Below are 16382 nucleotides of genomic sequence, written 5' to 3'. Positions count from 1 at the left end.
TCTCCATGCCTCAGATTCTCCCTCTCTAAGATGGGGAGGATGGGGCTTGCTTTAAAGGGCTGCCGTGTGGCTGGATTACCTAATCCAATGCATTGCAGCTCCCTCTGGCAACGTCAACGCTCCCAGCCTCCAATACACGGCTGGGGGGGGCTGTAGGCTGCTGCCAGGAGGGGGGAACCGCTGCTGGGGTGAGGAGCCATGAGGGAGAGGATCGGACGGGACCTCTGTCCATGAACAGCCTCCCCAAAGAGGCACTAAGGGGAGCGCCGGGTGCAGAGAGGAGAATAGAACTAGGGGAGCTGTGCAATATGGTTACTTGTAATAAGCTGTTCAGCCACTAGATGTCTCCATCTGCAGCACAGTGCTCCAGGCAAGTTGTCGGTCCCTGGCAAACCAGGGAGATAAAGTTGGAACGCAAGCTGTGTGGAAACTTGTTTGTGTGCGTGCGTGGTTGCATTCCTTTAAACAATGCCTCCGGGTGAGAGGGACTGAAGTTTCGTATGTGAGGGCAGGGAGATGAAAACGTGTGTGTGTATGGGGGGAATTTAAACCAAAATACCCTGCTTCCTGGCATCTTCCTGTGAAGAGTCCCAGCAGGCCCTATGTTAACTGGAATGGCTAATGCAGGGCTCTTGTTGACTTGTCTCCAAAACATGCCCCGGTCACTGCTCTGTTTTTACAGCGTAAGTCCTTTGGGGCAGGGTCCCAGATCTCCCTGTGTGTCAGTGCCACATCTAGCTTGATTGAGGCCTCTGAGCACTAGCTACACTAGGAATAAATACTGGTTTCAGAGTAGCAGCCGTGTTAGTCTGTATTCGCAAAAAGAAAAGGAGGACTTGTGGTACCTTAGAGACTAACCAATTTATTTGAGCATAAGCTTTCGTGAGCTACAGCTCACTTTGCTGTAGCTCACGAAAGCTTATGCTCAAATAAATTGGTTAGTCTCTAAGGTGCCACTAGTCCTCCTTTTCTTTTTAGGAATAAATAATTAATGTAACCAAACTTGTGGCCTGGTGTGTAAGAACTGGGCTCTGCTTGCAGGCATGGAAGGGGAGAGACAGGAGACAGGCCTGGGGTAGTAAGCCACTCCACTTGCTTTCTCCTTTGACTAGTAGTGCCGAGAACAGCGCCCCTTGGTGGGCTGCAGGAGGCAGCCGTTTTCAGCGCTGTTTCTCCCTACCTGTTTTTTTGTCTAACAGCCAAGGCTGCTTCCTTGTTGCAAGTCACCTGCTTTCCTCCATGCCTTGCCAAGGGCAGGGCTGCTTCATGAACTGCTGACACTGCAGCGCTGCGTGTGCATCAGGCCAGAAGCACCTTTACCCAGAGAGCAGGAGTCAGCCTTTCCGGTCTGCTGAGTGCCGGCCTCCATCCTGAGCTGCTGCTCCAAGCAGGGAGAGGAACCCTTTGTCTGCCGGTGAGCACGTTCCCATACTGCAGGGGCGTTGCTCCTCCACTCCCATGTCCTGGTGGGTGTCACTGGTTTTAATTATTTGTATTATTAAAGCACTTGATTACGACCAGGACTCTGTCGGTGCTGGACAAACACAGACCAAAGACAGTCCCTGCCCCAAAGAGCCTCCAATCTCAATAGCAGGGAATCTGCTCCCCAAGGGGTGGGGTTCTTCCATGGGTCGGGGGAGCCAATGTTGCTCTGGGGATGGAAAAATGAGGCTTGAATGCAGTTAGCTGAGTGTGATTGTAACCCCCGCAACCGCAAAGATCGGTTGAGATGCAGTTATTGAGTGAATTCAAGAGGACGCTCCCAATTAAACACATCCTTCCTCCCTCCCCACCAAAGCATTAAAAACTGGAAATCCACCAATTTAACATTCTAATCCATAACTCTGGCGCACAGACCATTTTGCAGTGATCAGAATCCAAATAACCTTAACTCTGCCCTGGGATTTGTGTTTGGCCTTTAGAGCCCAGTCCAACTCCTCGTCTTTCCTTGGATTTCAGTGGGATTTGGACTGGGCCCCTCCTTGGTTTAACATTCCAAGGGTATGTCTGCATTGCACTGCACTGCACTAGGAGGTATGATGGCTGCTTGGGTTGGCATCCCCATCTAGTTTTCGTCTAGCTAGCAAGGCTAAAGATAGTGGTGAAGATGCAGCGGCAGCTAAGGATGGTGTATTACAACTGTGTCAAAAATTGTAGGCTGTCACTTGAGACTTCAGGGTTTTTCCAGCTGCTGTGGGCAGGTTACGGGGCTCCGTAGGGAAACGTGCAATCTGGGGTCTAGCAGCGGTCAATCCATGCCTGCGTTGCGTCTGGTTTTTGGGGGGTTGTGTGTTCTCGTTCTGAATTCTACACAAGAAAGTCATGTTATGTTGCAACCTTCCAGCAAGAGGAGTTATGTATTTTTTTTATCTAACTTCCCTGTATGTACGCGGAGAATACACACCTGGGTACGTACTCGAGTTGCTGGTCCACACCAGGCTCCATGCCGGCCGGATCTTTGCTGCTACCGTTAGCCACGCTAGCTGTGTTAAAGCTAGCCCTGCTGGGCCTACCTGAGCTGCAGTCCCCCACCGGTTTGCAGGGCCGACCTACACTCAGTTCTCCAAATGGAGCGTAAGCATTTATTATTTCCTCCGTCCCATCAGATCTGATGGCTGGGTATGACCCACCTAGTCTGTCTTTACTGGGCCCTGGTTTTGTGGCTTGTTGAGTCTGTGTCCATACAGCAGCGTGGTATCTTGTCTAATTAATGGTGACATGGAATTATTTTGCTCTCTGGAAAAAGGCAGCTGGTCCCTCCTGCTTATTCACAGCTCAGTAGACGGTAAGGCCGGAAGGGGCTGTTAGATCATCTCGTCTGAGCTCCTGTAGAGCACAGGCTGGAGAACTTCACCCAGTTGCTGCTGGATAGAGCCCAGTAGCCTCTGTCTGGCTAACACGTCCCTTCCAGAGAGGCAGCCAGACTGTGTGAGAAGATAAGGCGTGGGGAAGCAGTTCAATCACCCTCGCTGGTAAAAGTTGATGCCTGATTCGTACTCTGAATTTGTGTGGCTTTAACCGCCGGCCGCTGGGCGTTGCTCTGCCTTCTACACTAGAAGTTGTCCTAACACTCAGGACAGAGCTGGCTTCTCATCCAGCCGGGGCCCCCTCCCAGCCCTGGGTGCCCCCCTCCCCAGCATTCTGGGAGTGGAGCCCCCCTGACACCTTGCTGTCATCCCCCCTGCCCCCAGGTTAAACCCCTGTATTGTAGAGCAGCCTAATAGAACTAGGCAGGATGGCACAATTCTCCATTGCTTATGCAGTCGTTTACAGCAGCGCAAAACCGAGGTCAAATGTTGCCAACTTAATATGGCAGCGTTTTTTGCCCTGGTCGAAATGATTCCACAAGCTATAGAGCAATGAAAGACCAAGAAGATAGGCCAGAGGCAGTGCGACCTAATGGGAAGGGCACTGGGCTGCGACTCCAAAGACCCGGCTCTGCCACTGACCTGCTGGGCGACCTTGGGCAAGTTGTCTTGGCTCTGTGCCTCAGTTTCCCCATTTGTACAATGGGGCTAATGATACCGACCTTGACTGTGAAGCCTTTGTGACCGACAGATGAAAAGCGCGAGATCAGATTAGCTGGATAGATGACATTGGAGTCACCTTGAGCAGCTCGTGTCTATATGGAACGCTATACTTCTGTATGAATAAGAGGGAGGTTTTCTGACCAGTTTGAAGGGGAGGCCACAGGACGCATGGATAAGAGTCATTCAGACTGGGATGATGCGCAAAGCAGCTGATGAGCTGGTTGCCAGGTTCCTGTTTAAATTTAATCCAGTCCTTGGGGAAGCTTTGAAATTCCCAGGCACTGACTTTCTAGCTAATGCATTTACTTAGACGGGAAGCTCTTTGGGGGACAGACTGTCTCTTTGTTCTATGTGCAGCGCCTAGCGCCCTGGGGGCCTGCTCCATGACTGGGGCTCCTAAGTGTTACTGTAGTGCACCTAATAAATAAGAGGTGGAGAGCAAGAGTGAACACGTTTGCTGGATCTCTCTGGTTCCTTAATGACCGGTTTCAGCGTAGCAGCCGTGTTAGTCTGTGTCCGCAAAAAGAACAGGAGGACTTGTGGCACCTTAGAGACTAACAAATTTATTAGAGCATAAGCTTTCGTGGGCTACAGCCCACTTCATCGGATGCATAGAATGGAACATATAGTAAGATTATATAGATAAGTTCGAAGTTTCCATACAAACTGTGAGAGGCTATTTAGTTAAACTGAGCTATTATCAGCAGGAGAAAAAAACATTTGTAGTGATGATCAAGATGGCCCATTTAGAGACTGTCCGGTTTGACCAATGTACATGGCAGAGGGGCATTGCTGGCACATGATGGCATATATCACATTGGTAGACGTGCAGGTGAACGAGCCCCTGATGGAGTGGCTGATGTGATTAGGTCCTATGATGGTGTCACTTGAATAAATATGTGGACAGAGTTGGCATCGGGCTTTGTTGCAAGAATAGGTTTCTGGGTTAGTGTTTTTGTTGTGTGGTGTGTGGTTGCTGGTGAGTATTTGCTTCAGGTTTGGGGGCTGTCTGTAAGCGACAGTCTCTATGCAAAAGAATAAATGGACAGAAATCTGACATCAGGAGTCATAACATTCAAAAACTGATAGGAGAACATTTCAACCTCTCTGGCCACTCAGTAAAAGACATAAGGGTGGCAATTCTGCAACAGAAAAGCTTCAAAAACAGACTCCAATGAGAAACTGCTGAGTTGGAATTAATATGCTAACTCGATACCATTACCTTGGGTTTGAATAGAGCCTGGGAGTGGCTGAGTCATTACGCATATTGAATCCATTTCCTTAAGTTAAGTATCCTCGCACCTTCTTGTCAACTGTCTAAATGGGCCATCTTGATTATCACTACAAAAGTTTTTTTTCTCCTGCTGATAATAGCTCATCTTAACTAATTAGCCTCTCACAGTTTGTATGGCAACTTCCAACTTGTGTGTGTGTGTGTGTGTGTGTGTGTGTGTATATATATATATATATATATATACACACACACACACACACACACAATATAAAAGTCATATCTATCTTCTTACTATATGTTCCAGCCCTCAAAAGCTTATGCTCAAATAAATTTGTTCGTCTCTAAGGTGCCACAAGTCCTCCTGTTCTTTTTCTGGTTCATTAGGGACAAATTATTTAGTGGCCTCGGAGTGCGGCCACCACCTCTGGCTGGTGGCCACTCACACTTTGTTCCTAAAATACTTGATTAGTTTTAGGAAAAACAAATAAATTATGCACATCCACACGTCCAACTCATTGTAATGTATTTATTGCGAGCTATAATTCTGTTGTGAAAAGTGATATTAACAAACATACGAGTATCACTTTTCACAGCAGATTTACTTAGCCCCAGCAAGCTTGGGGACAAATTAAGCCATGGATAGGGCAGTCGGGGGAGGCAGCGGGGGCCAGAGGAGGTGGGGTGGGTGGCTGGGGCAGACAGCAGGGGGCTGGAGCTCGAAGTCCCCCAGACAGAGCCTAGTCCCGCGTCTGGGCTGGGTGGGATGTGTGGCTGGGGGGAGAGGGGCGTGTGTGTAGAGTTTTAGCTTAAGCTGTCACCGCTCCTGCTCTTAGCTCTGAGGTCGCTGGGTCAATCCCCCGGTGCCTCTGCTAAGAGGTGGCATCACACAAGTAGCGTGCTGACCCATGGGGGCAAGGTTGAGCCTTGTGTTGACCCAAGTGACTCCTGCAGCTAGTTATGTGGTTTAATTGCCCAGGGGCCGCGTGCCCGCAGCTCTGATAAACTGCAGCTTATACGAGGGGCGCTTGGGGCTGATGACCAGGCCAATCTGGGACTAATCCTGCAAGGGGTGACCTGCCCCAAAGCCAGAGGAAATGCAGGGTGATCAACACCTCCTTGGCTAGGACCCTCCCTGCCTTGCTGATGGACTCGGTAGGGGCGGTACCTGTGACTCTGGGGTGGCATTAAAAGCGAAGCACCCTTTGGGCTTCCCAGGTGGTGGTAAGCGCCCTCCCAATCTGGGGCAGGGCGTGGATTGTGCACCCTGTGATGGGGTGTGTGCTCAGGAAATCTGTGTCCTCCTGGGGCTTTGGGGGAGGGATAGACACGCCCTCCCCCCCCCCCCAAGTTCTCCCCTGCACCCGTTTTATCCAGGTGCAAATGACTCCCCAGGGGGCAAGGCCGGGTGAGAGGTGACTAAGTTCTGCAGGCAGCTGCAGGTCATGTGAAACCGAACACCCAGCCAGCTCCGCACACTGCAGGCCCCCCCCCCCCCCCCCCGCCAGGCCCATATGCAAATCTGAGTAAACCCTGCATGAAACTGACAGCCCATATTTTCCAGCCTCCTGCCTGACTTCCTCAATCCAGCCAGCATAAAAAGAACTAGCAGGCGAGCAGGGCTGCAGCATCCCGGCTCTCATCTCTGCTCGGCGTCTCTTCGGGGCACGGAGAAGAGGTTGCTAGCTTTGGTATCCGAGAGCAGCCACGACTTACAGGTGAGGCCCCGCTTTCCTCCTTAGCAGCAAAGGGGGATCAGATAGCTCTCCAGACAGAGCCACCAGGGCTGCTGGGTCTGCTCGCTCCGAAGCTGGAGCGAGCGCCCCATGCCTGTGGGGTACGATACAGAAAGATTCTCCTGCCTGTGCCCTGTGGCCCAGATTACAGAGCTTTCCCTGGGGGGCAGAAGAGGTTTCATAGCCCCGGGCAGTAGCTTTTGCTGGTCTCGGAATAGGTTCTTTGTTCGCTTTCGTTTCCTTCTTCCCCCGAGCATCTGGACCGGCCAGCAGAGGCCTGGGGCAGTTTCAGAAGTTTGCTGCTGGGGCTGAACTTCCCCCAGGCCCAGGGGAATGGAAGCAGTTTGGAATCCCGGATTGATAGCCCGGCTTGTAAACTGAACGGGGAGTCTGGCTTGTTAGTTTTATGGGAGCACTTGGAGGCCTTCCCGGAGAGCCAGGGCTTCCACTGGGCTAGGTCCGGTGCATACTTGGAATGAGAAACAGACCTGACTTGCTGCAAGACCTCAGGCCAGTCTGGGCCTCATTCTGTGCCTCAGTTTCCCTATCTGTAAGGTGGCAATAACGTTACCTGCCTGTGGAAAATGCCTTGAACAGGGGGGAGCTAAGGCAGCAATGAGCCGCGGTGGGTTTTATCCTGAGCCGGCCTACGCCAGGCCGAGCTGCTGTAGAGCCGAGCTAACGAGCCCAGCCGGCTTGCCCTGCATTCCTCCAAAATCTCCCAGGCGTTTGCCAAAAGGCCCTAATGGGAAACAGCTGCTGGGGCTCATGTGATGGCTGCTTGCACATCTGACCAGGCTGTCCCAGCCAGCTGGGAGTCCAGGGGCTGGGATCCGGCTGGTGAAAGAAGAGCCTGCCTCACACTGAAGTTTTCATTGACGGTCCCCATGTAAAACCCTCCCCCTGCCCAGGCTTTGCGTTTTTGGTCCGGGGAGCAGAGTGCTTCCGAGGGCTCCATGTCACCAGAATTCAGGAGCAAAGTCCTTGCTCTAGTCATGGAGCAGGCACGGTGTGGAACGGGGCAGGGCCGGAGCCCACCCCCCCACCCCCCAGCAATGCTAAGCCCCAGCGACCTGCAGCTGCAGGGGTCATGTACAGGAGGCAATCACTTGAGCTGCAGCTGAGTTAGAACAGGGTGCGAACGCCTGCCGGTGTAATGACACCCCCTCCCCTGTGGGTCATCAGCCAGGTTTGAACCCAAACTTTCAGCACCACAACCCAGACTTCCACCGCTTGAGCTAAAAGGGCAGCTCTGGCAGCTGTAGTAGGCTGTTATCCTCTATGCGGACTGGCCACTAGAGGGGGACCTGGCCCACGTTTTGCCATGCGTTGTGCATGCAGGGTATGCAACCTATACAGCCATGGGGATCTGTATTTACCCTGTGTGGTTGGAGGTCGTCGGGGTGGGGAGGAGGGGGGTCTCGTATCGCTTTAACCTGCTCATGGCTTTCCCCTCCGCCCTGGCAGGATGTGGTGGATCAGCCTCCTAGCCCTGCTGCTCCCAGCAGTGAAGGCCAGCGTGTACCCAGAGGAGGCGCTGGATTCCCAGTGGGAGCTATGGAAGAAAACCTACCGCAAAGAGTACAACGGCAAGGTACCCAGGGTGGGGCGGGAGTCCGGCAGCTCTATACGGGTCAGGACGCTTGGGGGAGCAGTGGGCTTCAGCACAGCTGTGGGGCTGAACGCTCAGCAGGCCAGGCCCCAAAAGCAGCCGCTGCCCGAGGTCTGTCTCCTCTGCTAAAGACCGTGGGGCTGGTTTGCCCTCATGTGTTCGCCGCTCGCACCACTGCAGAGACCTGCCACATCAGGGGGACCGGTAGCACTTTACACCCACTCTGCCCCAGCACGAATGGGTGTGGAGAGTCAGGCCCCTGGCTTTCCTGCAGCTGGAGCACTGAGGTTTTTTGAGAACGGGGCAGCTGGTTTTTGAGTGGCTGATTGAGTGCCTAGCACTGGCAATGAGATTCCCCTTCCCTGGAGGGGTAAGGAGTGGAGGGATTAGGGTTATGGGCAGAGCGGGGTCTTGTAGGGCTAGAAGTTCGGTGGCAGAGGGGTTATGGGAGACCCCCGAAAGAGGGTAGGAGCTAGCAATGGGGAAAGGCTGAGAGGCTGCATGACCCTGGGGGAACGTAGGACTAGAGCTTAAGGCTAGACTGGACCCTAATGAGCCACTAAGCCTGACCTCCTGCATCAGAGGTCCCGAGTTATCCCCTGCACGAGGCACGTCCAGGTTTTGAACTTTGGTCCGCTGGCACAGAAGGCGAGGGCCATCTGCTGCGGCACCCCCCAGCCACTTGTTACTGCTTTGGCCAGCCTGGGGAATTCTCCTGAAGCTTGAAAGCAATCGCGCGCCACCAGGATGTTGCATGGATGTTGACTGGCTCTTATGGACTGGGGTAGAGGCAGTCAGGTCTAGTGGGTGGAGCAGGGGTACAGGTTGGGGATCGAAGCCAAGGGTCGGCACCAGAGTCAGCTGCCAGTTCCCAGAGCCAGGGATCAAGCCAGAGGGATAACCAGCACTGGAAGCTGAGGGTCAGAGCCGTGGTCAGGTGCCAAAGGCCAGAGCCAAGGGTCACGCAGGAGTCGGGTGCAGAAGTCCGAGGCCAGGGTGGGATCCGGGAATGGTCACTGGGGGCGAGCACGGCGGGAACAGGAGCAGAGCAGGAACACGACTGGGTGTGGGGGCCAGCCCCAAGCAGGGTTTGACACAACCACAACTGGAAACTACCTGGTTCCTCAGACAAACTTCCTATTCCACCTTCTGGTTTAAATAGCATAGCTGGACCAATCGGTGGAGCTGGGCGATCTTCCAATCAGAGCTCCCGGGGGTGGTGCCTTGGCTGGGGCTATAGCCCAGTGGGCTTCAGTAGCCATTGAGTGGAGGCCAGGATGTGGCAGATGACTGGGGACTCCCAGGCCTGGGTTCAAGACCTGGGAGATCACCTTGCCCATCCCAGGGCAATATGGGAGGCTCTATTCCAGAGCTCTCGATCTCTGCGGTGCACTGGGACAGCGATAACTCTCACCCCCACCACGTAGGCTCCAGACCCTGCTGTAGCTCCCCATGCTAGCGCCGGCGGGAGTCTGAGCAGGGTCCGGCCCTTGGCATCCAATAGCCTGGTGTGTTTCCATTCCTGAACCCTCCTTGCCTCACAGATGGACGAGCTCTCGCGGCGGCTGATCTGGGAGAAGAACCTCAAGTACATCGCCACCCACAACCTGGAGTTCTCTCTGGGCACCCACACCTACGAACTGGCCATGAACCACCTGGGGGACATGGTAGGTGGATGATATGCCGGGGTATTTCCGGATCCTCTGTGAATTATCCCCTGGCGCTGCAGCAGTGTTACCCTCTGTCCGTCTGCCCCACGATCATCGCTGGGGAGTTCGGCTTAGGGTGACCAGATGCCTGGTTTTCGACGGGAACGCCTGGTTGAAAAGGGACCCTGGCGTCTCCGGTCAGCACCAATGACCGTCTGGTCGGTGGTGCTGCGGGATCTGAGGCAGACTAGTCCCTACCTGTCCTGGTGCCAGTAGGTCTGGCTCCTGGGGGGAGTCATGGGGCTCCTCACCTGGCCCCACCCCAGAGCCCTCACCCCAACCCCCTGCCCCAGCCCAGTGAAAGTGCGTGAAGGTGCTGCTGCGGTACATATGCTAACAAGGTGGGGAAGAAGGTCTCGCCAAGCGTCTGAGCGTGGGGCTTTGCTCCTATCCCCATGCTCCTCGGTCACCGAGTCGGGCTGCTGGACCCTAGTGGCACGACCTGCTTCCGCGTCTGTACACTTTGACCCCTGCGTCCGTGCTGCACCAGCTTAAACACTGTTCATGGCAGGGCAAGAGAGGGGAGTTCTCTCTTGGCGGAAGCTCATGTTTCCTCTCCAGCCGGGGCGTGCGCCAGCCTGGGAGGTTTAGACACACTAAAGTTCTCCTCTACCGTGCAATTCCCCAGGCAGTGCCTTTGGGTCACTGCCCCTCCTGCCCTGGGCCATGTGCGGCAGCTGTGGCCAAACGGCGACTACAAAACTGTCCGCCAGCGCCCAGCTTTGCCAAACGTCCGCCTCTCCTTCCCTAGACCAGCGAGGAGGTGGTGCAGAAGATGACGGGGCTGAAGGTCCCTTCGTCCCGTGGGCCCAGCAATGACACGGTCTACGTTCCCGACTGGGAGGAGAGGGTGCCGGACTCGGTGGACTGGAGGAAGAAGGGCTACGTGACGCCCGTGAAGAACCAGGTAAGCAGTGCTGTTGTCCAAGGTCGGCGCTTCCTTGTCCACCTCGGTTGAACCGTACGGCTGCCCTACACTGCACTTTGCTTGTTGGCCAGGACTTTTCAGGACCAGCTCAGAGAGCCGGTGGCCGGGATCTGAGCTGGTTTCCACAGAGGTGGAGTGGCTCTGGATTTAGGCCAGGGTGATGGAGATCTGACTCCTGTGAGATCCTTACATATCAGTGGGGGGAATAACCACAAATGCTGGCTGTTTTCTGCTCTCCCTCTCTGCTCCTTCTGCCCCTCGGGCTAGGAACAGCCTCTCATTTCTGACCATCTTCCCTCCTGTGCGTCAGGGCCAGTGCGGCTCCTGCTGGGCTTTCAGCTCCGTCGGGGCCCTGGAGGGGCAGCTCAAGCGGCAGACCGGGAAGATGCTGTCTCTCAGCCCTCAGAACCTGGTCGACTGCGTGACCAAGAATGACGGCTGCGGGGGCGGCTACATGACCAACGCCTTCGAGTACGTGAAGGAGAACAGGGGCATTGACTCAGAGGACTCCTATCCCTACATCGGCCAGGTCAGTGCACCGGCTTTGGCTCTGTCTATGAACTTGGTGACAGAGATGAGAGCAGCTCGGGGGGGGGGGGGGGGGGGGATTATGGTGATGCACCAGTCCAGGCGTGAGGTCTGCTCCCCATGGCACCGAGGGCAATGCAGCTGCTAACACCTTGGAGTAGAATTTTGCAAGGCTGGGAGAGGGGGACTCGCACCTTCTTGCCCAGAGGATGGCAGTGAGTGGAGCTGGCTTGATCCAGTCCAGATAAGGGGCAGTCACTAGATGGTGACTCTAGTGACCACTGACTTCCTGCTGCTACTGGGGAAGTAACCTGTGCCAGCCCTGCCCTGAGGAGACGCCTCCCGCTCCCTGCCCACTTGTGTAGGACCAGGAGGAGCTTAGCCGGCAGCTGCTCTACGTCTCCTGGAGACGCTTGATGTAGGGAGCTGTGCCATGGTGTAAGAGCTCCTGAGATGGGGCAGGGCTCCTCGCCAGACCTGGGCAGAACTTCCAGGACACCTAATTTACTCCAGGAAAAATGCAGTTTTGGTCGAGATGAAATGAGCCCCAATTTTGACGTGAATCATTTCGACCAAGCGGTGGTGGTGATGGTGCTGTCCCCCCCCCCCCGCCCCTTATAACTTCTAGCCCTGCCAGGGCACGCCCTTGGCAGGCGGGAGCCCCCGTTTTCAGGCCCCGCTCCCCTGAACGGACCAGCCCTGAGTGCTTTGCTTTGGTTCATCAAAAACACCAGAAAAAATTCAGATTTTGGTTCAACCTGAATTGAAAAATCACTTATTCGCCGAGCTCGACTCACAACTGAGCCTCCTGGCTCTCCGCCAGCCCAGGTTACTAATCCCCCCGCAGCCCAGCTGTCCCCCACTCTGGCTCTCAACCTGTCACTCCTGACACCCATGCGACCCGCATTCCTCTGCAGCCAGCTCCCCGGCTGCCGCTACTTCCTCTTGAGCGGCCCCCTCTGGTCACACTACCCGCTTCTGGGCTGGAGAGATCGTGGGAGCTCTCTGCTGGCTGGACCTTGCACTTACGGTTCACACACTGCTCAGGAATGAGCCAGCAGCTTCCTTACAGAGCTAGCAGCTTTCTCCAGTGCCTCCAGGCCGCTGCGTACTGACCCAGTCCAGTGCCCCAGCAGGGCAGTTCTCCCCTAAAAGCAGGGATGGGTTCTGGAGGTGTCCTTGTCTCCCCAGGACAGTTGTTCCAAACTCCTGATTGGGATGACGGAGGAGGATGTTTTCCTGGGGTATCAGGGGCATAAAACAACTCTCTTCCCCCCCCGCCCCTGGGTATTTTGCCCTTGCCTGGCTCTGATCACGAGAGCAGGCTGGGAAATTCTAATTATTTTTTTTCCCCCAGCACAAAGTGGATGAAATTGAAAAAGGTTTTGTTTTCCGCAGAGTTCTCCGAGTTTTTATTGGAAACCAAAATTTTAACTTTAGGGTTTTTTTTGGGTATTTTTGCAACCGGACACTGAAAAATGTCAGCTGGTTGGTCAAATCCGCTGGTTTCTCTCACAGCGGCCAGACCTTTTCAGTTTTGGTTGCAGAAAACGGGGGGGATAAAATCCACTATAAAACGGAGACAAAATCAGAATCCCCTGGAAATTTCCGATTCGACAAAGCAGCCAGTTTCCATCCCCCGAAAACCTCCTTTGACAGTGAAATTGCAACCTGCCCTATTGGTGACATCACCGGCTGCGCTCTCTGCCCCCTGCAGGATGAAACCTGCATGTACAGCCCTACCGGAAAAGCCGCCAAGTGTCGTGGGTACAAGGAAATCCCAGAAGGGAATGAGAAGGCCTTGAAGAGAGCTGTGGCCAGGGTGGGGCCTGTGTCTGTGGGCATTGATGCCAGCCTGTCCTCCTTCCAGTTCTACAGCAGAGGTAGGAAGAGTGGAAGCTAATGAGCCCCAGGTGATGACTAGAGACGCATCGGGATTGCCCATAGGGTGGGGTCTATTCCGCCTTGGCTTTTGCTGGTGGGAAGGGAGTCTCAGGTATGTTGGGCATCGAGGGGAGGGTAAGACCCCACTCTCCGCATTTCATCCCACTCCATCATCATCACACCTTCCACCCTGGGCTGTGCAGACGCCACGGAAATGCAGCCACCTCTGGGATGGAAGGCAGTCGCTAGGCAGACAGATGAGGAGGAGAAATTTTGACAAAGGGCATCCCTTGATCTAATGCGAAGTGCCGGCTGATCTTTAACGCACAGGCAGAGCAGACAGGAGCTGGGTTCTGGGATAGCTTCTCCCACACAATGAGTTGTGTGTAGTGTGCCCCTTCTATGCTAATGATGCTGGAGTTGTCCAGTGAGGAACTCCCTGAACAGGGTGTGTGTGTGTGTGTGTGTGAATGCTTGCAAGTCCAAGCTGCCTGCAGGGTGAGGATCCTGCTTTACAGTGGGCTGACTTGTAACAATCAGCGTAACAACTAACGGCAGCTAGCATTGATTGTAATGCTTTGCATGGACAGCTGATGACATTTAAAAGGTGGCCAAATTTGAAACTGATTAAAAGGAAATAGATTCCAACGCCAGAAAGGACCACGGTCATCATCCAACAGGGGTAGTCAATAGGCGGACTGTGGCCCAAATCTGGACTGCCGGACATTTTTTGAATGGACTCCCAAATCTTTTTATTTACTTATTATTGTTTTCTATGGAATCTGGACCTTTGACTACACCTTGATCAAGACGTTTGGACCTTGACAAAAAATAATTGTTTGCTCTGATAGTCTGACCACCTGTATAAAACAAGCCGCAGGGCTTCCCTGAATTAGCTCCTCTTGGGCTGTTTTACTAAGCTAGGCTGTCTAGTTCAACCTTGACTGTAAAATTGCTTGTGAGGGGGAATCCACTATGCACCTCAGTAAATTGTTTCCGCGGTTAATTACCCTCACTGTTAACAACTTGCACTTGGTTTCCAGTCTTTTCCACACCGAGTGTAATTGGGCTGCGGAACTCATTGCCACAGGAGGGCGGTGAGACCAAGAATTTAACAAGATCCCAAAAGAGATTAGACCTTTATGTAGATCACACGCGCAGCCAGAGTTGTCGCCATTAACGCTCACCATTTTTGGAAGGGATATTAAACCTCATGCTTCAGGATTTAATAATAACAGGCCCTAGATAAGAGCTAGGGGCTATTGGTAGATCTCAAAGCGCTTTGCAAAGGAAGTCAGTATCATTATTCCTATTGTATAGATGGGGAAACTGAGGCACAGAGTGGGGGATGGGTTTAAGCCTCGCTCTAGCTATTAGAGACCAGGATGAGATCTAACATGGCAGACAGATTATCCCACATCCGCCTACTGTGGGGTTCTTGCGCTTTCCTCAGACGCGCTATCAGAGACGACATTCTGGGCTAGCTGGGCCCATTTGGGGCTGGTCCAGTCTAACGATTCCTATGTCCCAAAGTGCTGTTATACCCACGAGTGACTCCTGCCCTCCGTCCACCAGGTGTGTACTACGATGAAAGCTGCAGCGCTGAGAACATCAACCACGCAGTGCTGGCCGTGGGATACGGCACCCAGAAGGGAAGCAAGCACTGGATCGTCAAGAACAGGTAATGCAATGCCAGCCCGTGCCTTCTAAGGGCACCTGCCTCCGAGTGCAGCCGCAGCCTCTGCCAGGAGCCCCATGGTGAGGAAAGGTGGCACTGGGCCAGGGTGATCTTACAGAAATGGGGAAGGGCCAATGAATCCTGGCAGAGCTTTTCACTCCCTCTCTTTTCTCTCCGCAGCTGGGGAGAGGGCTGGGGCAACAAGGGTTATATCCTGATGGCCCGGAACATGAACAACGCCTGCGGCATCGCCAACCTGGCCAGCTTCCCCAAGATGTGAGCCCGCCGCCCCGAGCACTGTTCCAAAGCAGCGGCTGGATTCCTGAGCTGGCATCGTGGAGTATCTGCATCTCTGACTCAGCATCCGGGGCTGTCTCCTCCTCGGCTTCTGTACTAGCCTTTTGTGCTTGCCATTTTTTATACTCTGCCCTTCTCCTCTTTTGATCTGCAAAGTCTGACGAGGGATTGTCCCTGTTCTATGAGCCCCACCCCCCCAAAAACGTAATCATCTCCCTCTCCCTGGGATGCGTGGGTGAAAGAACACAGACGCCGTTGCTGGGATTAGAACTCTCGCCCAGCAGCTCCAGAGGAGCAGGGCTCTACCCATATGAGCTGTAGAACTACAGCCATCGCGTCTCCTAAATCCTGGATCTGCTCCGTGGCCCCAACGTCCCTCATTCGTATGCAGCAGTCCGTTACAGCCTCTATGATGCACGCCCTGCTGCTGAGTTCTGTCCTGCCCCACCCCCCACGATAGGGACACAGATGAGAGGGATCATGTAACCCAGATTCTGAAACCTTGGGATGCATCAGCAAAGTGGGGGGAGGTTGCCTGGATTCCACCTCCTGGTGAGGTTCTGCAGGTGGCTTCATGTTCCCCCTGTCCTGTCTGTCCTTCGTTCCACTGGAGACGTTGCCTCGCTGGGGTTGGAAGGGGAGGATGCTTTGCCTGTGTTTTGGCACATATGGCAACCACTGTGCCCACTCCGTATCCCATGCACACTTGCAGCCCTACTCCAGTGTGCCAGGTTCTGGTGAGACTGACATGATTTTATTTTTAAATAAACCCAGTTGGGAATAACCCGTCCCGTGCTTGGTGGTTTGCTCTGTAGCCCGGCTGAATTGTCACGGGGGCACTGATTCAAGGTTGCCAATGGTGTCCACAAATCCTGACCTCCCGGTTTGGTGTCAGGTTGGGCCTTGCGAGGTGACGCCCCGGCCCTGTTCGCTGCTTGCCAGTCCTGTTGTTAAGCCTTGACCATGATTCCCTTGGGCCTGCCGTTGGAGGAGCTCAATGCTGTTTGAAAGCATTACAAATACATGGTGGCCCCTGCTGCCAGATGAGGTGGCTAACCCAGCCGGTCAAAACCTTTGCATCCAAACTGTAGGTGGAAAACTGGATGTCTGACCAAATGAAATATTTTGCAAAGAGTCTCTGCCTGCTTCCCATGGAAAGCTTTGATGTTTTTCATCAAACAAAAACAAATGCCTGAAAATGGAACAATATAGATTCTGACCCCTGCTGCCATGCCTCATGGGAGTTGTA

The 16382-nt window shown here is 53.9% G+C and overlaps 1 protein-coding gene across 1 annotated transcript; it reads left to right on the top strand.

Moving 5' to 3' along the window:
- The first annotated feature begins 2436 nt into the window (after positions 1-2436).
- CTSK (cathepsin K) lies at positions 2437-15922 on the top strand. The gene is made up of 9 exons (XM_074938517.1): positions 2437-2574; positions 6326-6479; positions 7965-8091; positions 9654-9776; positions 10570-10725; positions 11057-11275; positions 12992-13157; positions 14734-14839; positions 15017-15922. The coding sequence occupies exons 3-9, from the start codon at positions 7966-7968 to the stop codon at positions 15114-15116; spliced, it is 996 nt and encodes a 331-aa protein (XP_074794618.1). The 5' UTR covers positions 2437-2574; positions 6326-6479; position 7965; the 3' UTR covers positions 15117-15922.
- The last annotated feature ends 460 nt before the right edge of the window (positions 15923-16382 follow it).

The sequence above is a fragment of the Natator depressus genome, chromosome 24, assembly GCF_965152275.1.
Source record: "Natator depressus isolate rNatDep1 chromosome 24, rNatDep2.hap1, whole genome shotgun sequence".
In the NCBI taxonomy this organism is placed as follows: domain Eukaryota; kingdom Metazoa; phylum Chordata; order Testudines; family Cheloniidae; genus Natator; species Natator depressus.
Note: the sequence above shows the minus strand (reverse complement) of the source record. Positions and strands in the feature narration are given on the sequence as shown.

Coding starts and splice junctions, on each gene's coding strand:
- CTSK (XM_074938517.1), top strand. CDS start 7,966: ATGTGGTGGATCAGCCTCCTAGCCCTGCTGCTCCCAGCAGTGAAGGCC. Junction 8,092..9,653: donor GCAAAGAGTACAACGGCAAG/GTACCCAGGGTG, acceptor CTTGCCTCACAG/ATGGACGAGCTCTCGCGGCG. Junction 11,276..12,991: donor CCTATCCCTACATCGGCCAG/GTCAGTGCACCG, acceptor TGCCCCCTGCAG/GATGAAACCTGCATGTACAG.